General features: G+C 39.5%; 1 protein-coding gene across 2 annotated transcripts in view; it reads left to right on the top strand.

The window, feature by feature from the left end:
• Positions 1-25654, top strand: part of KLHL3 (kelch like family member 3) — a 125656-nt gene that overhangs the window by 14929 nt on the left and 85073 nt on the right. Inside the window, exon 3 of one of the 2 annotated variants that reach the window (XM_043912846.1) lies at positions 14027-14133. In XM_043912846.1, the coding sequence (XP_043768781.1) occupies positions 14027-14133 (107 nt within the window). Of the gene's footprint in view, positions 1-14026; positions 14134-25654 lie in introns of those variants that run through there. The other variant, XM_043912848.1, reaches the window with a different exon arrangement.

Here is a 25654-nt window from a genome sequence, read left to right as displayed (position 1 = left end):
CTTTAGAGAACACATCCTAAGGGGAAAGATGCTTGAGCTAAATTCTAAAGGACAAGTAAGAGTTAGAGAAATGAAAAGTGGTAAGGTTAGGGAGAAGTCTTCCAGGCAGAGAAAATGGCATGAGCAAAGCACGTATAGCTGAAGATGTGATTGTTGGGTAGGGGTTTGAACTACTTGTAAAAAAATTTCTATATTCATTCACTTGTTTTTCTTTTCTGCAGGGTCTAGGCTTTGGAATTAAAAACCAAGTTAAATTAGATTTGTCTTACGCTCTATTGCTTAGTTTTTATTAATATTAGGCTTCCTGCCAGATTTCCTAGAAGCTCCATCTATAGTTGTTTTAGGCAGTGGATAGTGCTAACATTCATGCCTAATGTTTCTTTGTCACTAAAGAATTTGTATTGTGTTCCCTAGACACTATTGAAGTTCCTCATTTTGTTCCCTTGAATTTGGCTTGTGTCCTTTGTCTGATTTAAGGCTTTAGGTCTCCAAATAAATAACCTAACTTTACACGTGGAGGAATTAGAAAAGAAGTTTAATCTAGGCTCAAAATTAGCAGAAGGAAAGAATTAGTAAAGGTTAGAGCAGAGATCAAATGAAATAGAGATTAGAACGACAATAGGAAAAAAATGAAGCTAAGAGTTTTTTTTGAAAAAAAAAAAAAAAAAACAAAATTGACAAATCTTTAGCTAAACTAAGACAAAAGAGAGAGGACTGAAAATTATAAATGAAAAAGGAGACATTAAACTTATCATAGAAATACAAATGGTTGTAAGAGGCCACTATGAACAGTTATATGCCAACAGATTGGATAACCTAGAATACATGGATAAATTCCTTGAAACATATAAACTACGAAGACTGAATCAGAAGTAAAGAATCTGAACAAACCAATAACAATTAAGGAGATTGAATCAGTAAGCAAAAATGTCTCAACAAAGAAAAGCCCGTGACTGGATCATTTCACTGGTGAATTCTACCAAATTTCAAAGAAGAATTAACACCAATCCTTCTCAAAATCTTCCCAAAACTTGAGGAGGATGAAACACTCCCAAACTCATTTTAACAAGGCCAGCATTACCCTGATATCAAAGCGAGATAAGGACACTACAAGAAAAGAAAACTATAGGCCAATATCCCTGACAAGTATTAACATAAAATTTTTTAACAAAATACTAGCAAACAGTATGTGTATGATCTGGTAAAATATGATCTGATGAAAGGATCAAATACTATGATCAACTGGAATATATCCCTGGGATGCAAGGATGATTCAAGGTAAATCAATAAAGATGATACACCACGTTCATAGAATGAAGGATAAAAGCCATAACATCTTTTTAATAGAGCAGGAAAAGTGTTTAACAAAATTCAACATCCCATCAAATTGGGTATAGAAGGATTATACCATAACATGTTAAAAGCCCTATGTGACAAACCCATAGCTAACATCATACTGAATGGTAAAAGTTTGAAAGCTTTTCCTTTAGGTCAGGAACAAGACAAGGGTGCCCACTTTCACCACTCTTTTTGATCATAGTACTGGAAGTTCTAGCCAGAGTAATTAGGCAAGAGAAAGAAATAAAAGGCATCCAAATTAGAAAGGAAGAAATAAAATTGTCTGTTTGCAGATAACATGGTTCTGTATATAAAAAACCCTACAAGACTCCACCAAAAAAACTGTTAGAACTTAAAAATAAATTTGGTGAATTTTTAGGATACAAAATCAACATACAAAAATCAGTTGCATTTCTCTACACTGATAGTGAGCTATCTGAAAAAGAAATAAAGATAACAATCTCATTTTAGATAGTGTCAAAACAATAAAACATTTAATAATAAATTTAACCAAGAAGGGGAAAGATCTGTACACTGAAAACTTGATGAGAGAGATTGAAGAAGACACAAATGAAAGATATCCTGTGTTCTTGCATCAAAAGAATAGTGTTAAAATGCTCATTCTCCCCAAAGCTATCTGTAGATTCACTGCAATACCTATCAAAATTCCCATGGCATTTTTTCACAAAAATAGAGAAAACATTCTTAAAATTTGAATGGAATCACAAAAGACCCTGAATAGCCAAAACAATCTTGTAAAAGGAGAACATAGTTGGAAACATCACACTCTGATTTCAAACTACAGTTGGCCCCTGAACAACATGTGTTTGAACTGCGAGGGTCCACTTATCTGATTTTTTTTTTTCACTAACTGCTATAGTACTGTACTATCTGTGATTTATATCTTGGATATAAAATTGTGGATATGGAGAGCTGATATAAAGTTAGATGTGAGTTTTCCACTGCATGTGGCGGGGAGTTGGCACTCCTAATCCCTAAATTGTTAAAGGGTCAAGTGTATGTGAGAAAGCTGTGGTAATCAAAACAGTATGGTATAGACATATAGACCAGTGGAACAGAATTGAGAGCCCAGAAATAAACCCACATGGATATGGTCAACTCATATTTGGCAAGGGAGCCAAGAATATTTAATGGGGAATGGATAGTCTTTCATCAGATGGTATCAGGATAACTAGATGTTCATGTGCAAAAGAATGAAATTGGATGCCTATCTTATGCCACTCACAAAACTTAACTCAAAATGGATTTAAAACTTAAATGTTAAGACCTGAAACCATAAAACTCCTGGAAGAAAACAGGGGAAAAAATAAACAAATAGGACTTCATTAAACTAAAAGTTTCTGCACAGCAAAGGAAATGATCAACAAAATGAAAAGGCAACCTATGAAAGGAAGAAAATACTGGCACACCATAAATTTGAGGAAGGGTTAATATCCAAATATATAAAACATAGAGCTCAATAGGTAAAAATGGGTAAAAATGGGCAAAGGACCTGAATAAACATTTTTTCCAAAGAACATACCAAAATGGCCAACAGGTACATGGGAAGGGGCTTAACATTACTCATCATCAGGGAGACTCAAATCAGAACCACAATGAGGTATCACCTCACACCTGTTAGAGTGGCTATTATCAAACAAACAAAAAACCCTAAGAGATGACAAGTGCTGCTGAGGCTGTGGAGAAAAGGTAACCTTTGTGCACTATTGGTAGGAATGCAAATTAGTACAGCCACTATTGAAAACTATATGGAAATTCCTCAAAAAATTAAAAATTGATCTGCTATACAATCTAGCAATCACAGTCTGGGCATGTAGCTGAAGAAAATGAAATCACCGTCTTGAAGAGATATCTGTACCTCCAGGTTCATTGCAGCAGTATTCACAGTAGCAAAGACATGAACACAACATTAAGTTTTGATCAGTGAATGAATGGATAAGTAAGATATGGTATATTTACACAATGATATATTATTCAACTGTAAAAAAGAAAGAAGTCGTGTCATTTGAACCAACGTGTATAAACCTTGAGGGCATTGTATTTAGAGAAGTAAGTCAGAGAAAACCAAAGACTGTATGATTTCATTTATATGTGGAGTCTAAAAAACCTGAACTCTCAGAGAGATTAGTGGTTGTCAGGGAGTGGAGGTTGTGGGAAATGGGGAGGTGTTGGCCAAAGGGTACAAACTTCCAATTATAAGAAGAGTAAGTTCTGGGGATCTTATGTATAACGTGGTAACTATAGTTATCAATACTGTATTGTGTACTTGAAAGTTGCTAAAAGAGTAGATCTTAAAAGTTCTCACCAGAAGAATAAAATTTGTAACTATGTGTGGTGATGGATGTATTACCTTATTGTGGTAATTATTTCACAGTATGTATCAAATCATCACATTATACTCTTGGAACTTACACAATGTTATATGTCAACAGAACTGGGGAAAGAAGACTTTTGGTCTTTCACCAGACCTTATTTTGCCTGGTTTAGCCCACTCCAGTGACTACTTAAAGGCAGAACTCAGGAAATAGATATGCCCACGGAATTCCCCCCAACTCTCACTTTATATTATTAGTATTTTTTCCTTTTGCTTAAATGACTGAAAATCCTGCTATGTCCTCCCTTTTTTTTTTTTTTTTTGCAAGTTAACCACACTTTTGCATTTTTCCTTAAAAGCATCGACTTGTTTTAACCTCTTCCAACAGTCCTGGTGCTTCTCTTTTGTGTAAATTAGCATTTGCCAGTCTGTTCTGAGAAACATTTTCTCAAGATGCTCTGTGGGAAAATAGATCTGAACCAAAACGAGTTTTAAAAATGCTATACTCCCCTCCAAGATTCATAATATATATAGGTAGATTAAAACCTCTGAGAAGTCATACAGTAAACTTCTCTAACTGAGGGTTTCCCTCATGGATGGTTTTGAACCCTCTTTGATTGTTATGTACAGACTAAGTATTTTGTGAAACTTATTTTGGAAAACACTGGTCATTTGCTGAAACTTAAGTGAATAATCTTTGTATTAGTCAGGGTTTTTCAGAGAAACAAAACCAATAACATCTATTTTTATTATTTATTTATATATATATATTATTGGTTCTGCTTCTCTGAAAAACAAGATATATATAAGAGGAGATTTATTATTGGAATTGGCCCACTTGATTATGGAGGCTGAGAATTCCCACAGTCCGCTGTCTACCTGCTGGAGAACCAGGAAAGCCAGTGGTATAATTCAGTCCATATCTGAAATCCTGAGAAACAAGAGCCAGTGGAGTATGTCTTATGGTCCAAAGGCCTAAGAACCAAGACCTCTGATGTCTGAGGGCAGAAGATGATGTGTAGTTCATCTCAAGGAGAGAGAGAATTCACCCTTCCTCCACCTTTTTGTTCTATGCAAGCTGTCCGTAGATTGGATGTTGCCCACCTACATTGGTGAAAGGGATCTTCTTTTCTCAGTCTACCAGTTCAAAGGCTAATCTCTTTTGGAAAGACCTTTGCAGGCATGCCCACCAATAATATTTCATCAACTATCTGGGCATCCCTTATCCTGGTTGAGTTGGCACAAAACATTAAACCATCACAGTCTTGTTCTTCCTCATTTTGTTTTTTTTCTAATGGACCACAATCTGTTTATGTTTTTGTTGGGAAATTTTAGTTCAGGTTTGGGCATGGATTTCCCTTTAGTTTTTCTTTAAATTAAAATTTTCTCTTTTAATTTTTTTAATAAAAAGAATATATTGTAGAATATTTAGAAAATACAGGTGAGGGAAAAGTCACAGTGAAAACCATTATTAGCATTTAGGAGAAGATCTTTTTTTCTTTAAAATATATGTCTCAACTGGATTTTTTTTTTCTGTGGGTGATTTTTAATTTTAAAAATATTTTAATTTTATTGGGGTATAGTTGATTTACAATTGTGTTAGTTTCAGATGTACAGCAAAGTGATTTAGTTATACATATATGTATTATTTTTAGGATTTTTTTCTCTTATAGGTTATCACAGAATATTGGGTAGAGGTCCCTGTGCTATACAATAGGTCCTTGTTGATTATCTGTGATGTAGTGTGTGTGTTCAACCAGATTTTTATTCTTAACATTTTGATGAACAATTTTTTAAAATGTTACTAACTGTTCTACAACTTCATTTAAAGTGGTTGAATGATACTCTATTTTTGTTTTTTTAAAAGCAGTTTCCTGTTGTTGGACGTCTAGGTTTTCCAATTCCTTGCGTAAATACTCACAGTGGTTTTGTGTAGGGCAGGATAGTGCACTGGTCACAAGCATAGACTCTGGAGGCAGACAGCCTGGTTTTAAACTTTGGCTTCAGTGCTGATTAGCTGCGTGACCCTGAACAAGTTAATTAATATCTCCAACCTCACTTTTGTCAGCCATAAAATGAGGCTAATAATAGTTCCAGTCTTGCTGGCTTGTTAAGAGAATAAGTGCTTAGAACAGTGACAGCATGTTAGTGTTAAGTTGTTGTTAAGTACTTGTGCATATTTACAATTATTTCTATAGAAATAATTCCTAGAAGTAGAATTGCTAACTGAAACAGGAAGCAACATAATAATAATAATAGCTATTCCTTAGATATTTCATGAGTTCCTGCAACAAAGTGAACATTCTGTGTTAGCTTATTATGATGATGATGTGACTTCAGGAGTATGGCAGTAGGTGGGACAATCAAAGCCTTGCCCCCTCAATCTCACTTGCATTCTAGTGGTGTTCAAAGATTATATCAAGTTTTAAGGCATTTAAATGACTGGCTGAAAAAACTAGAGTGGAATGGGTGATGCAGGGAGAGAAAGGGGTCCTGAATAGACACTTTATTGATTTGGGCAATTTCAGTCAGAACTGGGGAGAGGCATACTTTGTTTGGAGGAAGGCCAGGGTGAAGCACCTGGACATCCTGGGGTCAGGCTAATGAAATGTTACCTGATATTCCAGGGACCTGGGATTATTTCCTGCATTATTTTCACATTCCCCTGCTTCAATTTTAAGCTTTTTTTGTTCGGGCACACATGTTCTTTGCAATTTATGAATCACACAATTTACCTGTTTCCTATTCTTTATACTTCCATGGTAGAAAATGAGCTGCTGTCATGGTAACCAAGCAGCCTTCCTCCTCTTTTTGTACTTCATCACTCTACTCTGGTCAGACCAACAGCTGCTTCTGGGCAGCAGAACCCTAATGGCTGTTTGTCTTCTGACTTACCAGTCAGCAAGTGGGCACGTTGTCCTTGTTGGAATAGCACCTCCTGATCAGGCCTAAAAATGAGAGACAATCTTCTATCTCATCTTTACGGTTTTAATTTCTTGTCTATCCACTGCAAACAGTTCTCTGCTTCATCTTTTTTGTTTTTTAGATTATTGTCCAGTATGGTTTTTTTTTCACTATAGTGATAAAATAAAGATAGTAATGAGGTACCTTAGCACACTGCTTTCTGTTTTTCTTTTGAAGTGTATCTTTTTTTTTTAGCCTTTACATTGTTTTTTACTCCTTGCTATTAGTATAACCTTTTAAAATTGAAGTTTACTTGATTTACAATATTGTGTTATTAATAGTTTTAAGTATATAGTATACTGATTTTTTTTCAGATTATATTTCATTATAGGTTACAGGATGATTTCCTGTGCTGTACAGTAAATCTTTGTTGTCTTTTATGTGTAGTAATTTATATCTTTTAATCCTGTATTCCTAATTTGCCACTTTCCCCTCATCTTTGGCCACCATAAATTTGTTTTCTGTGTCTGTGCATCTGTTTCTGTTTTGTACATACATTCATTTGTATTATCTTTTAGATTTCACATGTAGTATCGTATAGTATTTGTCTTTCTCTGTCCAACTTATTTCACTATACATAATATTTTCTAGGTCCATCCATGTTGCTGCAAATGGCGATTTTTCATTCTTTTTTATCACTGGGTAATATTCCAGTTTGTGTGTGTGTGTGTGTGTGTGTGTGTGTGTGTGTGATCTTCTTAAGTCAATCATCTGGGCATTTGGGTTGCTTCCATGTCTTGGCTATTACAAATGGTGCTGTTGTGAACATTGGAGTACATATATCTTATTGATTTAGACTTTTCATTTTTTTGCAGATATTTATGCTGTTTTTTAAATTTTGATAACAGGTTCATCAAGATATACTTCATATAACATGCAGTTCACCCATTTAAAGTATACACTTTAATGGTATTTATTATATTAGCAGAATTGGGCAACCAACAGTCAATTTTTGAATACTTCTATCACTTCTCCCAAATCCCGTATACTTTAGCAGTAATTCCCCCATTATCCCTATCCACTCACCCCGCCCCCCCCCCCCCACCCCAGTACTAGATAATTACTAATCTACTAATCTACTTTCTGTCTTTATAGATTTGCCTATTTTGGAATCATATAATATGTCTTTAGTGACCAACTTTTTTCACTTAGCATTATGTTTTCAAGGTTCATTCATGCTATAGCATGTCTCAGTATTTCATTCATTTGTATTGCTGAATAATATTTCATTGTATGGATATACAAATTTTAGACCATTTGGCTATTATGAATATTGCTGCTGGGAACATTCGGAAACAAGTTTTTGTGTCGTGTGTTTTATTTCTCTTGGGGGTGGGGTTCCTGGGTCAAATAAAACTTATGTTTAACCTTCTGAAGAACTACCAGATTGTTTTCTGCAGCATTTTATACTTCTATCAGCAGTGTATGAAGGTTCCAGTTTCTCCATATCCTCATCAACACTTATTATTTCCTGTGTTTTGATTATAACCATTCTAGTGTGTGTAAGGAGTTATCTTATTGTGGTTTTGATTTGCATTTCTCTGATAACTAATGATGTTGAGCATCTTTTTATGTCATCGTTGGCCATTTCTACATCTTATTGGAGAGTTCTATTAAGATACTTTGCCTATTTTATATTGGGTTATATGTCTACTTATTATTGAGTTGTAAGGTTTCAAGTTCTTAATATATTCCAGATACAAGACTTTTATCAGACATATGATTTACAAAGTTTTTCTTTCATTTTGTATGTTTTCTTTTCATTTTCCTGATGTCCTGAAGCACAAAAGTTGTGAACTTTGATGTCTAATGTATTTTTTGTTTGTTTGTTTGTGCTTTTGGTGTTCTATCTAACAAATCATTGCCTAATCCAAAGTCATTACGATTTACCCTAATGTTTCTTCTAAGAGTTTTCTAGATCCAGCTCTTACATTTAGGTCTTTGATCCATTGTGAGTTGATTTTTGTATATAACGTGAGGTAGAGATCCAACTTCATTCTTTTGCATGTGGATATCCAGCTAATCAGGCTTCCAGGTGGATTTAGTGGTAAAGAACTCACCTGCCAATACAGGAGCTGTGGGTTTGATCCCTGGGTCAGGACGATCTCCTGGAAAAGGAAATGACAGCCCATTCCAGTATTCTTGCCTGGAGAATCCCATGGACAGGGGAGCCTGATGGGCTCAGTCCATGGGGTCGCCAAGAGTCGGACACAACTGAAACGACTTAGCAAACAAAGCACATCCATTTAATCTTAGCACCATTTGTTGAAACAACTATTCTTTCCCAGTTGAATGGTCTTAGCATCCTTTCAGAAATTAGCTGACTATGAATGTGAGTGTTTACTTTTAGACTCCCAGTTCTATTCTGTGATCTGTATGTCTATTTTTGTGCTATTACTATGCTGTTTTTAGCTTTGTAGTAAGTGTCCAGGTGGTTCAGTGGTAAAAGAATCCACCTGCCAATGCAGGAGCCTCAGGAGATGCAGGTTTGATCCCTAGATTGGGAAGATCCACTGGAGGAGGAAATGGCAACCCACTCCAGTGTTATTGCCAGGATAATCTCATGGACAGTAGAACCTGGCAGGCTACAGTCCAGGGGGTTGCAAAGAGTCGGATACAACTGAGTGACTGAGCACGTATGCACATGAGTTTTGAAATTGGGATACCTGAGTTTTTCAACCCCTTTCTTTTACAGGATTGTTTTGGCCATTTTAGATCCCTTGCATTTAGAAATTTTAGGTTCAGCTTGTCCCTTTCTGCAAAGAAGCAGCTGAGAGCTTGATAGAAATTGTGTTGAATCTGTAGAACATTTTGGAGGAGAATTGTCACCTCAACAGTATTAATCTTCTAATTCATGAACACTGGAGGTCTTTCCATTTATTTAGGTCTTCTTTAATTTCCTTCAATTGTGTTTTATAGTTTTTGGGTATAGGCTTTTCACTCTTTTTGTTAAATTTATTCCTAAAATATTTAATTCTTTTTGATGCTATTGTAAATGGAATTTTTAAAATATTTTTTTTGAATTGTTCACTGCAAGTGTACAGAAATGCAATTGCTTTTGTATACTGATCTTATATTCTGCAACCTTCTTATACTCCTTTATTTATTCTTCTAATTTTTTAGTGGATTCCTTGGGATTTTGTGTGTACAAGATCATATCATTTGTGAATAGAGATAGTTTTATTTCTTTCTTTCCAATTTGTATGCCTTTCATTTCATTTCCTTGCATAATTGCCCTGGCTTGCCACATTAATGTTATCTTACTTATTAGTGGTATTTGATACAATTGACCATTCCTTCTTTTTTGCAACCATCTTTTCACTGGGCTTTTTGGGCACCACACCCTTTTGGTTTTCCTCCTGCCTCACTGGCTGTTTTCTCATCTCTTTTGTTGGTTCTTCTTCCCCCAACTTGTTAACCATTTCCTGCCTGTAAATTCCAGGCCCTAGTATCCACTTGCCTACTTGACAACCCCACTTAGATGTCCAAAAGGCAGCTCAAATTTACCATGTCCAAAACTTACTCTAATCATAAATGAAGTATTTTGTGGAAAAAAGGGAGACAAGAAATCAATTAATATTTACTGAATGTTTATTATTAACACTATTCATTATCTTGTTTACAGCACATGTCATTTCTGTGGTTCTCAGGGGTCATGAAGCCTGGTCAGTTTGATTCCAGGATCTGAGCTCCTTCCTAACATCTCTACTGTATTTCCTTTAGACACATTGTGTATAACTCAACTTTCTCTCCTCCAGATTGTCCTTTGGAGTAGTATGTGATCGCTCAGAAAAAAGAATCTCACAGGATCTCTGGTGACTGGCCTCAGAAGTGCTTATGAGCCATGCAGTGCCTCTGGAGCTTCATCTTCCCTTTTCTCTGTGTAGTGGAGACGAAGATGTCTCCAGTGTGAAGAAAGGTGGTGGGAAAGCCTACCTTGGGTGTTTGGCAAGTTTTTATTGGTTACTTTCCCAGGTTAGAGTTTCTCTGGCCTTGAGATGTACCTCCTGCTTCTCAGAACTGCTCTCATTTATTTGCTGACTGGATTCTCCATCTTTATTCCTTGTTCCTTCTTGTCTCTTCTTCATTTGTTCAAGAATTATCAGCCTTTCTGGGTTTGTGTAAGATATCCCACTTTATTTGCTTTCCCAGTACCTGACATTGAAAATTTGTTCAGCATCTCTGACTCATCTGTGTCAATACTTTCCTTATTAAAATATTAATACTAGTTGCCAAAAAATTTACTTGTCTTTTTAAATAGCCCTAATAACTCTATTTTCTCTCCCAAATCTTTAACAGAAGTGAAAATGTTCAAGATGAATCTATTCATGTTGGGAATACATTTTTAAAATGTATTTTATCCAAATTTAAACAAGACTATTCTCAAGTAGTACCTACAATCTCATTTGGCCCCCATGGTATATGTCCCAAGGCAGCTAAGATGAGAAAATTGGTGGGGTCAATTTGTTCATGTTCTTATAGCCTGTTGAGGCAGAGCCAGTTCTGTTCCCCATTGAGCTGGTTTATTCTGATAAAGTTTGTGTTTAGGGTGTGCTGTTTACTGCAGGATGAGGTCCCACCCCCAGGTTTTGCCTCTTGGTGCCCAGAGGTCTGACCCTTCCCAGAAGTCCCCTCACTGGTTCCTTATTCCATGTGCTGAATCTTTCCTGATCCCCTTTCCCTTTTGGAGCTAACCTAGCTTCTGTCTTTTCCCATTCTAAGTATCAACCAACCATGAGGCAGAAATTGTACTGTACCTGGAGTCAGAACTGGATTGAAGACTAAGGCTTTTGTGGTTTTGGGTCACCTCTCTGAGCATCATAGGGTGATATCTAAGGGCATTTGCAATTCTAGCCTTCTCAGGCTTTATGACTCTATTTCTCTGAAAAGTGAACCTGGACTAACATCTGAGTAGTTGGCTTAATATGCTCTACGAGGGAGGGCAAATACGTAGCTTCTCTTCCATCTGCTTAACATGGAAGACTCATTATATTATCTCATCACTTTTATGTGGAACTTAGTCATGACCTCAGACTTCTCAATTCAGTATCAGTTCTGTTCAGTTGAGTTGCTCAGTTGTGTCCGACTCTTTGAGATCCCATGGCCTGCAGCACCCCAGGCCTCTCTGTCCGTTACCAACTCCCAGAGTTTATTCAAACTCATGTCCATCGAGTCGGTGATGCCATCCAACCATCTCATCCTCTGTCATCCCCTTCTCCTCCCACCTTCAATCTTTCCCAGAATCAGGGTCTTTTCCAATGAGTCAGTTCTTCATATCAGGTGGCCAAAGTACTGGAGTTTCAGCTTCAGCATCAGTCCTTCCAATGACTATTCAGGGCTGATTTTCTTTAGGATGGACTGGTTGGATCTCCTTGCAGTCCAAGGGACTCTCAAGAGTCTTCTCCAACACCACTGTTCAAAAGCATCAATTCTTCGGCATTCAGCTTTCTTTATGGTCCAACTCTCACATCCATACATGACCACTGGAAAAACCATAGCTTTGACTAGATAGACCTTTGTGGCAAAGTAATGTCTGTGCTTTTTAATATGCTGTCTAAGTTGATCATAACTTCTTGCAAGGAGCAAGCATCTTTTAACTTCATGGCTGCAGTCACCATCTGCAGTGATTTTGGAGCTCAAACAAATGAAGTCTCTCACTGTTTCCACTGTTTCTCCATCTATTTGCCATGAAGTGATGGGACCAGATGCCATGATCTTAGTTTTCTGAATGTTGAGCTTTAAGACAACTTTTTCTCTTTCCTCTTTCACTTTCATCAAGAGGCGCTTTAGTTCTTCTCTTTCTGCCACAAGGGTGGTGTCATCTGCACATCTGAGGTTATTGATATTTCTCCCGGCAATCTTGATTCTAGCTTGTGCTTCCTCCAGCCCAGTGTTTCCCATGATGTACTCTGCATATTAGTTAAATAAGCAGGGTGACAGTATACAGCCTTGACGTATTCCTTTTCCTATTTGGAACCAGTCTGTTGGTCCATGTCCAGTTCTAACTGTTGCTTCCTGACCTGCATACAGATTTCTCAAGAGGCAGGTCAGGTGGTCTGGTATTCCCATCTCTTTAAGAATTTAAGTTTGTTATGATCCACAATTCAGTGTAGTGTGCAAGTAACCACTGCCAGTGGATCCCAGTTGAAATGGGTTTAATCTCCCTGTCTTCTCTCCCATTTTTAGTGCTTCGAGCTGAAGGAGGGACTAGTGGTGACCAGGATACTATAGAAGTTAAGAACGTGGGTTCTTGGGTTTAGCTCCTTATATTCAAATCCTGTCTCTACTGCTCCCTTTCTGTGTAACCTTGGGAAAGTTACTTAATGTCTCTGGGTCTCAGTTTCCTTTTTTTGAAACATGGGACATAATAATAGCTAAACATCTTAGGGTTGTAGAGAGGATAAAATGAAATAATATATATATTTTAAAGTGCTTGGAACAATGCCTGGCACATGTAATTCAAAAAATGTTAGCTATTGTAATGATAATAGCCATGATAAGAATTTGAAAGGCTGGTAGAGGAAAAATTCTTGAATTGGTAGGGCTTGTGGTATCCTTTCAGTCTTCAAAGTAGTCAAATATTCGTTCCCTCTCTGAGTGTAGGCTGATCCTGTTTAAAATATCATTCCTTCCTTCCTTTATTTATTAGTAAAAATTTGAGCCTGCTGTGTGCTATGCATTCAGCCAGGTGTCTAGGATATAACAGTAAATAAGTCCTTTTCAAAGGTTTGTCACCTTGTTTGGGGTGAAAAACAAGTAAAAATGTGGTTACAGTTTTCTTAATAATTGTAGTGATTGGAGTTTGCACAGGGTCTTTAGGGAGCTCTGTGTATATATGTGGAGTTTCTTTGATGATAGTATTAAACCTGGGTGGGAAGAGAAATATACTTGAGTCCTCCAGACATGGCTGGCCTCTTACCAGTGTTTTATAGGCAGTGAGTGGATCACTTGGGGAATAGCTAATACCTGTTCTCACTGGTGGCACATCTCAGTGGCATGCTCATGCTCCTTGGTGTTCATTCAGCCACTCAACTAACAGCCTGAAACTTTCCCCACTGCTCATTGAGCTGTCCCCCTGCCTCAGTCAGAGCTGGTAGAGTTGGGGAGCAGAGATGTGAAGACAGATGGAGGAGCCCTGAATTTGCAGCTACATTGTAGTTGGATCTCTATAGAGTTGAGTGCCTCAGGAAAGCATGAATGTCAGGCTTATCAGGGACTTGGAAAAGGTGATGAGTCCATCCCTCTGCCTGACTCAAGATATGGCAGATCCATTTGACAGCCATGGCCAGTGATAGTATGGAATGTGGGTGGGAGAAAAAATACTCTTGTGTGGCTGGGGGTGGGTGTTTGTGCTGTGACCCATCCTTTCCCCTCACTGGTGTCTTACAGCAAACAGCTATTGTGTGACGTGATGATTGTGGCAGAAGATGTCGAGATAGAAGCCCACCGTGTGGTCCTGGCAGCCTGCAGCCCCTACTTCTGTGCGATGTTCACAGGTATGAGGGGCAGACAATAAACCCACACGTGTGGGACTGCAGTCCCAATTGGGAGAATGTTGAGGGTGGTGGTGTGAGTGGGGGAGGAAAGAGAAGGCTCCACCCCAAGGAGCTTTTATGTGCCAGATTCTTTGCTCTAAACTATGGAGGTACAAAGAATTGTGATGGACCCACAGCCTCAGCCAGGCCTGTCGAGCATGCAGCCCCTATTGCAGTTCACTCTTTTTTTTTTCCATTTATATTTATTAGTTGGAGGCTAATTACTTTACAGTATTGTAGTGGTTTTTGCCATACAGTGACATGAATCAGCCATGGATTTACATGTATTTCCCATCCTGATCCCCCCTCCCACCTCCCTCTCCACCCTATCCCTCTGGGTCTTCCCAGTGCACCAGGCCCGAGCACTTGTCCCATGCATCCAACCTGGGCTGGTGATCTGTTTCACTCTTGATAATATACATGTTTCGATGCTGTTCTCTCTAAACATCCCACCCTCGCCTTCTCCCACAGAGTCCAAGAGTCTGTTCTGTACATCTGTGTCTCTTTTTCTGTTTTGCATATAGGGTTGTCGTTACCATCTTTCTAAATTCCATATATATGCATTAGTATACTGTATTGGTCTTTATCTTTCTGGCTTACTTCACTCTGTATAATGGGCTCCAGTTTCATCCATCTCATTAGAACTGATTCAAATGAATTCTTTTTAATGGCTGAGTAATATTCCATGGTGTATATGTACCACAGCTTCCTTATCCATTCATCTGCTGATGGGCATCTAGGTTGCTTCCCTGTCCTGGCTATTATAAACAGTGCTGCGATGAACATTGGGGTGCACGTGTCTCTTTCAGATCTGGTTTCCTTGGTGTGTATGCCCAGAAGTGGGATTGCTGGGTCATATGGCAGTTCTATTTCCAGTTTTTTAAGAAATCTCCACACTGTTCTCCATAGTGGCTGTACTAGTTTGCATTCCCACCAACAGTGTAAGAGGGTTCCCTTTTCTCCACACCCTCTCCAGCATTTATTGCTTGTAGACTTTTGGATAGCAGCCATCCTGATTGGCGTGTAGTGGTACCTCATTGTGGTTTTGATTTGCATTTCTCTGATAATGAGTGATGTTGAGCATCTTTTCATGTGTTTGTTAGCCATCTGTATGTCCTCTTTGGAGAAATGTCTGTTTAGTTCTTTAGCCCATTGTTTGATTGGGTCATTTATTTTTCTGGAATTGAGCTGCAGGAGTTGCTTGTATATTTTTGAGATTAATTCTTTGTCAGTTATTTTGTTTGCTATTATTTTCTCCCAATCTGAATGCTGTCCTTTCACCTTGCTTATAGTTTCCTTTGTTGTGCAAAAGCTTTTAAGTTTAATTAGGTCCCATGTGTTTATTTTTGCTTTTATTTCCAATATTCTGGGAGTATATCTACCTAAAGAAACAAAAGACCTATACGTAGAAAACTATAAAACACTGATGAAAGAAATCAAAGAGGACACAAACAGATGGAGAAATATACCATGTTCATGGATTGGAAGAATCAATATTGTCAAAATGACTATACTACCCAAAGCAATCTGTAGATTCAATGCAATCCCTATCAAGCTACCAACGGTATTTTTCATAGAACTAGAACAAATAATTTCACAATTTGTATGGAAATACAAAAAACCTCGAATAGCCAGAGCAACCTTGAGAAAGAAGAATGGAACTGGAGGAATCAACCTGCCTGACTTCAGACTATACTACAAAGCCACAGTCATCGAGACAGTATGGTACTGGCACAAAGACAGAAATATAGATCAATGGAACAGAATAAAAAGCCCAGAGATAAATCCACGAACCTATGGACACCTTATCTTCAACAAAGGAGGCAAGAATGTACAATAGAAAACAGACAACCTCTTTAACAAGTGGTGCTGGGAATACTGGTCAACCACTTGTAAAAGAATGAAACTAGAACACTTTCTAACACCATACACAAAAATAAACTCAAAATGGATTAAAGATCTAAATGTAAGACCAGAAACTATAAAACCTCTAGAGGAGAACATAGGCAAAACACTCTCTGACATAAATCACAGCAGGATCCTCTGTGACCCACCTCGCAGTTCACTCTTTGGAACAAAGGTAGAATTACGGTCCGTGAATTCTCAGACTTTGTTGTGTATCGTAATCATGTGGAGGAGCTTGTTAGAGATGTAGACTCTTGGGCTCACCCTCAGGCTTCTTCCCTCTCATTTTGCAGTTCGGGGACACTGAGACTGAGAGCAAGGAAGGGACTTGCCTGAGTCACATGGTGAATGAGTGGAACTTGGCTTATGGACTCCTGGCCCAGGGCTGGCTGGCCTAGCTGTTTCACATCCTGTTAGCCCTTAGCCATTTCTTCCAGGCAGGGGCCCTGAGCTTCCTCTAGCCTTTTTACAGGAGTGTTGGGAGAGAGAGTGGCTCAGATAGTAAAGAAGCTGCCTGCAGTGTGGGAGACCTGGGTTCAATCCCTGCGTTGGGAAGATCCACTGGAGGAGGAAATGGCAACCCACTCCAATATTCTTGTGTGGGAAATCCTGTGGACAGAGGAGCCTGGCCCGCTACAGTCCATGGGGTCACAAGAGTCAGACATGACTTAGCGACTAAACCTGGGAGAGAGTTGGGAGACATGATGGCGGGGCTTGGGGTGGAAAGAATAAGACAGAAGTATATTCACCATCTGCATTCTGTCCCAGCACCTTTGCCAGGTTTCCAGGGAGTCCCTGTTTCCTGGACATGCCAAACAGCCTTGTCCATCTGTTGCACGTGTGTTACTTCTGAGCCCAAATTCCCTTAAGCCCATGGGCTGAGCTTCCTGTCTGCAGTACCTCGCAGCCCCTCCCCTGAGCCAGGCGCAGGCAGTGCTGTATCTATCATGGCAGACTGAAGGCCAGCTGGCCTGAGCGTGGCCTCTGGATGCAGTCTGGTGTGACTTCCACATGCTCACCTGTGCCCTGTGCTTCCTCTGAGTGTGGTCACTGTCATTCTGCACGCTTTTCTGTTTCCTGGTGTGTGTGCTGCCCATGCTCTGGAGTCTCATGTACTCACCACTTATCACCCTGCAGTTTATCCTTCAGGTGCCGCCTCCTCTCTGACCACCTGAGCCATAGTTCCATACTAGGTCTTCTACTCCATAACTCATCTCTGTTTTTTTTCCATAACTCATCACTATCTGAAAATCATATTGATTAGTTGTTTAAGTATTTTTTTTTAACCTGTGTCTCCTTATTGGAATATCAGTTCCATAAAGATTGGGATCTTGTTAGTTATGTTTGTTTCCATATCTTGAGTACCTGGTACACACTAGCACTAAAATATTTTTTAAATGAAAAAAATGTCTCCCACCCTTGATTGTGAGTTCTTGGGCGCTTGGGGACCATGTCTTCTCACTGTCGAATCCTTAGTGCCCACTCCAGGGCCTGGTGTTTAGGAGACAGTGAACAACTGAAGGTTAAACGAATGAGTGTGCGATTGCTAAGGATGGGTGAGTATAGGCACATTTTTCCTGAATAGGTTCTTGTCCTTTTCCTAATATAATACACAGCCTCTGCTGGGCAGGAATGGTTCTTGATGGGTGGCTGGTGGTTCGGACTTGGAGCTTGTTAATTGAGAGTTCTTCACATAGTTCTTCACATGTGTGTCCTCTCTTGGCTCATCATGTGAAGGACTGATCTCAACCTGGAGCATTGCTTTTGCTAAGTGCACCAAGCCACGCTTACCTCACTTTGAGCCTTGTACTAGGAATTCCATAATGCAGCCTGGAAAACCAGCTACTTTTATTACCTGGAAATTTTGAGGCACTTCTATTTGAAGTAGTCTCAAACTCTAGTAGTAAGGTTTTTATTTCTTTATTTCCTTGTCCTTCATCCATCTTTCTTTCTTTTAAAATAATTTATCTTATCTACAAATTTAGTTGCAACTTTAGTAAATAGTTCTGCCAGTCATTTTTCTCCATGTATGTGATTTTAAAAGTCTAGTATTGAAAGAGGAGTCCACTTGCAATTGTAGTGAATTATAGTTTTGTCTCCTTTTTTTTTTTTTTTGCTAATCAACTTGCCTCTGGGGTCATGGAAGTGCCTAAGCAAAAACAAAGTGATTTTAAAAAGGGAGAGAAAATATGCTTCTGGATCAGATCTTGGATCTAGTAATTGAAAGGAGGAGAGAATCGAGAGAAGAAAGTAGTCTAATGTGTGGCCCAGCCCATGGCGTCCATTGAATCTGGTTAATATTCATCCTCCTATCTTTCTTTCCTTCCATCCATTGTCTGTCTGTCCATCCATCCACTCACCCATCCACCTTCCCACATGTTCATCCAAACACTATTCATATACGTTCATTACAGAAAAAAAATTAGAATAAGAAATACTTGATTAAAGTGTGTGCACATTTTGAATCCTTGTGAGACATGTGTCTCAACTCCACAACACTTGGAACAGTTGTACCAGCATATGCTTCCATCAGCAATGTATCAGATTTGTGTATTTTTTGAGGCCCTTTGATTTTGCTTAAATGTTGGTAAACAGGTACAAGAAAAAAGTAACTGCAAAATTTTGTTCTCATTATCAGGTTCAGCTTCCAAATGCATAAAATTAATAATGAAAAGGTCCAGCTGACTCTTGTTAAGTCTGTTTCTATTGGAATGTTTAAGGCCCCAAAGAAGAGAAAATATATGTGGCTTTCTTCTGACTTGAGTGGTGTGATTAAGATTTTTTACTCAGGCTTAACATGTTTTTATTTGTTTGTCTGCTGAGTTCATATTGCCCAAATGTCTGTTGATGGTTCCAAGCAGCCCCACTCCTTGACAATGTCCTTCCCATAACTTGGAATAAATATGAAACTGAGGTCTGAGTGCCCACTGGAGAGTGTCCGAAGGCAACCAGCCTGTGAGAGGGTCTGGGATGGGCAGTCACCTGAATTGCAGTCTACTCCTTTAAAGTGGTGTGATTGGAGAGGCCAGCAGGGCTGACCCTGTCCTTTTCCCTGTGAGTATGGAATACTTGAGATTCCCCTGAACCCCTTTCTCCCCATCTAGCACCTTCATTCCAGGGGAAGATAATTTCCCCCAAATAGCCCAGTCACTTTCACCCTCCTCTTTTTAGCATGCCCTTTACTATGGGTTCTGTGTACCTATAGTATTGGTACTCCATACAGATCACTACATATCATCCAGAATTTTAAAAGCAGTCCCATTTTATGGTATTTAAAGAACCGAGTTCTAAAGAATATGTGGGCTCAGGAAAAGACATTTGAGCTCTATCCCAAAAGAAGCCCTGGGAGTGAGCTGTCTCATTCTTCTGGTTCTAGTGTATTGATACTACACGCTGAGGCTGATTAGATTGGCTTTTTTTTTTTTTTTTAAAGAAAAGTTGCTTTTAGATGTAGGTTGATATTCAACTGGTATCTTTGAATATATGGTGACTAGAAATAAGGAGGAGAGTCAGGAATGTGCTGGAGGTAAGAGGCAAGGGACTTGGAAGGAGTGGACACCAACCAGCCACAAGCAGAACAGTCAGGGCCAGGCTCTCTTACTCACCTCTAGGCGTGCACTCATCACATAGAACCACTGTTTTGGGCTTTCTTCATGCCTGACTCCGCCAGGTCTTGGACCATGTCTGTGTTCTGAGTGTCTGAATGATGTATTGATGTCTTTGAAGATCTTTGCATATCGTGCAGTTTAGCATGACTTAATCCAAAGCAATGGAGCAGGGAGGGAGGGAATACGAGGGAGTAGAATCTTTCCTTTGTATTAAGAGAGCCTTGAGGGAGTAGTTGGAGTAGACAGGGTCTGGCCTCTGAGGATTTTGCCCCTAAGGAGTTAGAAGTTGGGTAGAATAGTTCAGGGAGTTGGAAAAAAAGGAAGATCAGAGTCTGTGTGGGATTGAGGAGAAGCAGCCCGGTCTTCCATGTATCTTTTAGAGTTGGTTACCTCAGGGCAGAAGCTTACAGTGTCATAGGATTTCTTTTTCCTGTCCCTAACACACCACATCAAAGTCAGATGTCCTTTTGTGGATTAAGTGTCCTAGATTTGAGGTTGTCATGTCTAAAAATATGTTGCTCTTGATATAGAAATGGTGAGTTTTTTTCAAGAATTGATTTGGATGTAGTTCAAGCCTGTGTTGATGTAGTTCAATACAGGCTTGTGTAGTGCCCTGGAAAAGAGACTACTGTTCAGACACCTACCAGCATCCATTAAGGTGCAGCTGATTTGACCAAGATGGTCTGGGGTAGACTTGTCTGGACTTGGCGTAGCTCAGTCTTGAAATTTCAGATATTCACTGGAGAGAGCCACTGGATGGAAATTTTTTATGAGTGTTCATAGAGGAGGTTTGAAGTTGTTTATGCAAAGGCCTCTTTGCTATGGATTAAACATAGGGTGGTAATGCCACCTTCATTAGGGGCTGGTGTGGTATCTTAGAAAGGGCTTTGGAGCCATCATGACCTGACTCCAGCAACTGATAGGTTTGTAAGCAGTTACTTAACCTCTGTGATCCTGTTTTCTTGTTTGTGAGACTGGGATAATAACAATAAAACAATAATAACAATAAGCAGGGAACAGATACAGGTAAGAGAAATAAGACACCCAATACAGAATGAAAGTGTGAAAGTATTGGTCACTCAGTCATGTCCGACTCTTTGTGACCCCGTGGACTGTAGCCCGCTAGGTTCCTCTATCCATGGGGTTCTCCAGGCAAGAATACTGGAGTGGGTTGCCATTGCCTTCTCTAGGGGATCTTCCCGACCCAGGGATCGAACCTGGGTCTCCCACCTTGCAAGCAGACTCTTTGCTATCTGAGCCACCAGGGAAGAGCACCCAACAAAGAATAGATACTTAAAAAAGCTAACTCTTTATTATGTGTAGAGCATGTCATAGTTTACACAGCTCATGTGGATGTGTGGGGTGGCTCTGATACCTGCTTCCCTGGTGGTGGTGAGGGTTGACCTGAAATATCTCTGGCTACATAGGCATTTCCTTCCTGATTTGGTACTCCAGCTGAGGAGAAAGACCTCTCCAGGTGGAGGAAGGCTGAGCTTTCCAGGGAGGCTGGGTGCTGGGGTGATCTCCAGCACTGCAGCTCTGCTGAATCCTGCTGCTGCAGTTCTCACACTCTCGTTATCTCCTTTGAATGTCACACAGCTTTGGCGTAAAGGCAGGGCTGGGAATGTCCTTATTTCACAGGAGACAGAGGTCAACCTTTTGTAGTTATCTGGCATAGATGGCTCACCTGCAAACCTTACCTGCGGGAGGTTTGGCTGGGATTCAGCAAGGTGGCAGGTTATTTCTTTCCCTCATGTGATGCTAACATGTGGCACAGGTCTCAACTCTAGCCAAGAGTTGGCAGCCTAGATATTAGGACTTAGACAGATGAAGGTTAGGGGGTGAGAGAGTGTAATAGCTATCCTAACACCCAGGCAGGATCATTGTGCAGAGGGTAAGGATCTTCTGTTTTCTTTTTACCCAGATCATGAAACTAAATGTCAACAGTAAGGATTCAGTTGAGGAGTGAAGACGAGTTCTGTAACACAAGGACTCCTGAATGCACTTTTTCTTCCCTTTGCTGTGCAGCTTTGAGGGGTGGCTGGTGGTCTGTGTCTGGCTCTTTGGAAAGACCTCACAGCCATTCTACCATTCCTTTCTCGCTCTTGAGGCTCCTTTGGCTGAATAATGGGGTTGGGTTTCTATCAGCGACCTAGGATATGAGCCAGTGATTTTCTAGTCCTCCTGTCTTATGTGGTGGTGAAAGATTCCCCCCGTGGCTCCTCAAGATGCACCTCCTCCCGCTTCCGGCAGTCTTCCACCTGAAAGGAGCTCTGTTGTGCATGTGAGCTTCCCTGGTGGCTTTGACAGTGAAGAATCCGCCAGCCGTGCAGGAGACTTAGGTTTGATTCCTGGTTTGGGAAGATCCCCTGGAGAAGGTAATGGCCACCCACTCCAGTATTCTTGCCTGGAAAATCCCATGGACAGAGGAGCTTGGCAGGCTGCAGTCCACGGGGTCACAAAGAGTCAGAATGACTAACACTTTCACACTTTGGTGCATGTGATGTGCTTGCTAGGTTGAGACTATGCCTTGCTCTCCTGGGCCCTCTATGCTTCTTGGAGACTTCTAGGTGCTGGTCTGAAGGTAGAGTCTGAAGATTTAAAGAGGTTTAAGACGTAGTCCCTTAGTCTAGCTGTCATCATCTTTCACCCAGTTTACTGCAGCAGCCTTCTAATTTGTCCACCTGCCCTCATTTCGTTCCGTCAGTCCCAACCCATTTTCTACGCTGTAACTGTACTCATATTTACTAAATAAAAATCTAATGTATTCCGTACTTGCTTAAAGTCTGTCAAGGGCTCCCCATTGTCCTTAGAATGAAGTCTAAATTTCTCTGCATGGTGCACAAGGCCCTCAAGTTGTCCAGAGCCTGCTTGTATCTTCAGCCATCTCTCCCCCTTCCTCCTTTTATATGCTATGCTTCTGCCAGACTCAAATTCTTATGGCCACAGAATAGGTCAGGTTCATCAGTCTGATGAAAACAATGGATTCTTTCCACAAAAGAGTATATATGTGCTCCTGTATGCTCCTTATTTTGCATACAGTTCAGGGTAGAGGAATCCCTGCTTAAGAACCTTTTAAATTGAGTCTCCTTTTCTAGCATTTAATACACTTTGAAATTGTTGGTTTACTCATCTTTCTACTAGTTTGAGTTCCATGAGGGCTGGGAACATGACTTGTTCACCATTGTCTCCTTGGGCCTTGCCCATAGGGAATGTTTGATACTTGCTTATTGAGTGAATGAACAAAAAAATATCTGCCCTTGCTAGGTAGATCATGATCTATCTGGAAGAATAGGATATGATGTTGACAGAGAACAAAAAATGTACAGCTAATGTTTTCTTTCTTTTTCTTTTTTAAATTCAAGTATAGTTGCTGTTACAACATTACGTAAGTTATAGGTGTACAGTAAAATTCACAATTTTTAAAGCTTATACTCCATTTATGGTTATTATAAAATATTGACTATATTCCCTGTGTTGTACAATATATCCTTGTAGCTTATTTTATTAATTTATTTAAAAAGTATTTATTTATTCTTTTTGACTGTGCTGGGTCTTCATTGCTGCACGGGGGCTTTCTCTAGTTGCAGAGAGTGGGGCCTGCTGTCTAGTTGTGTGTAGGCTTCTCATTGTGTGGCTTCTCTTGTTGTAGAGCACAACTCCAGGTGCATAGGCTTCAGTATCTGTGGCACATGGACTCAGTAGCTGTGGCTCGTGGGCTCTAGCGCACAGGCTCAGTAGTTGGGGCACGCAGTAGTTTTGCTCTGCGGAGTGTGGGATTCTTCTGGGCCAGGAATCAAACTGGTGTTACCTGCACTGCAAGGCAAACTCTCAGCCACTGGACTACCAGGGAAGCCCTGTAGCTTATTTTATACCTAATAGTTTGTACCTCTTCATCCCCTCCCCTCTTCCTTCTCTGCTAGTAACCACTAATTTGTTCTTTACATCTGTGAGTCTGATTCTTTTTTGTGATATTCACTAATTTGTCGTATTTTTTAGATTTCACATATGTGATATGATACAGAATTTGTCTTCCTCTGTCTGACTTTTTTCACTTTAGCATAATACTCTCCAAGTCCATCCATGTTGCTGCAAATAGCAAAATTTCATTCTTTTTAATGGCTAAGTAGTATTCCATCATATATACAGACCACGTTTTCTTTATACTACCTGTTGATTGATGCTTTGGTTGCTTCCATATCTTGGCAGTTATAAATGATGTTTCTGTGAACATTGGTATGCATGTATCTTTTTGTATTATTGTTTTTGGTTTTTTTGGGGGGATGGGATATACAGCCAGGAGTGGAATTCCTAGGTCATATGGTAGTTTTATTTTTAGTTTTTTGAGAAACTTCTGTACTGTTTTCTACAGTGGCTGTACCAATTTACATTCCGACAAATAGTGGTGGGAGGGTTACCTTTTCTCCACATCCTCACCAGCTTTTGTTATTTGTGTTCTTTTTGATGATAACTGTTCTGACAGGTGTGAGATAATATCTCATTGTGGTTTTGATTTGCATGTCACAGATGATTAGTCGTGTTGAACATCTTTTCATGTACCTGTTGGCCATCTGCCTTTCTTCTTTTTTGAAAGTTCAGAGTCTGAGGTGGCTGGGCTGGGCCTCTTGGGAAAAATCAGCAGAAGAGGGCTCTTGGGTTAACCTTGAAAATAGAGGGACTTACAGGGTTTATGTTCTGTACTCTAGAAATATTTTATCAAAGTAGCAGAGGTGAGTGAAAGAGCAAGAATGAAGAAGCCTTTGATGATTTCTCCTTCTTCAGAATTAACTTTAGTCTGTGGACTTATGAATGTCAAGAGAAAACCTCTCTTCTTTCTTTCTTTCTCTGCTCCAACAAGTATTTAAGTGCTTGTTATATGTCAAATGGGCTTCCCTCGTGGCTCAGACAGTGAAGAATCTGCCTGCAATGCAGGAGATCTTGGTTCGATCACTGGGTTAGGAAGATGCCCTGGAGAGGAGAATAGCTACCCGCTCCAGTGTTCTTGCCTGGAGAATCCCATGGACAGAGGAGCCTGGCAGGCTACAGTTCATGGGGTTGCAAAGATTTGGACAGGACTGAGCGACTAACACTTTCACTCTTCACTTTAGGAATGCTTTTGTCAAGGTCATTAGTTAGGGTCAGGTTTAAATTATAGAGGGATTTATTAAAAATGACATGAGGTCTAAAGTTAAGCCAAAGGTTGAAATCCCAGCCCTGCCCTCTTACTAGCTGTGTGAAAATGCCTCTTGATATGCCAATTCTATAATTTATAAATAGGAAGCAATATCTCGTACCTCCTGGAGTTGTTACAAGGACTAAATGAAATAATGTGTGTAAACCCTGAGGGCCTGGCATGTAGTAGCGACTATTATTACTACCACGTTCAGGGTTTGTTTAAGCTGACATCTTTGTTTGATGCAGTAATTTCTACTGGTTCACAAAGATATTACATTGGATTTTACGAGTCCTTATGATTTATATTAATATAAGTCTCCAATTTCCTATAAAGGAAATTTATCAGAAAATACATGGTCTTTGAGGCCCGAGATTTTTTTTTCCTCCAATTTTTCCTTGCTTGTTGTAATTTTAAGTATTTAGTGCAGAAATTTTTGATTTATATAAAGAAGAAAGGAAAAAAAATCCCATCGTCTAGAAAACTGTATCTTAACATTTTCTGGGTATTCAAGACTGATGAAAATGATTATTCATCTCATCAGAAAATCAAACTTTTGCCCATATGTACAAATACTTTCATACAATTTCAGGAGATTCCACTTGTTTACCCCCAAGATACAAAACCCTAACCTGACTCCCAAGCTCTACTTCCATAGAGAGCAAGCAATCAGGCCAGGCTTTCTCTGATTTCATACTCACTAAAGACTCCTGAGTCTCTTGGTTCTTGTAGTAAGGTTGCTTTTTTTTTTTTTCCAGCCTTTTTTCTAAGGTCCAAGTTCTTAAACTGAGAATTG

Source organism: Cervus elaphus, chromosome 9 (assembly GCF_910594005.1).
Source record: "Cervus elaphus chromosome 9, mCerEla1.1, whole genome shotgun sequence".
Taxonomy (NCBI): domain Eukaryota; kingdom Metazoa; phylum Chordata; class Mammalia; order Artiodactyla; family Cervidae; genus Cervus; species Cervus elaphus.
The sequence above is the reverse complement of the archived record's forward strand: the minus strand, read 5'-3'. Positions and strand labels throughout refer to the sequence as shown.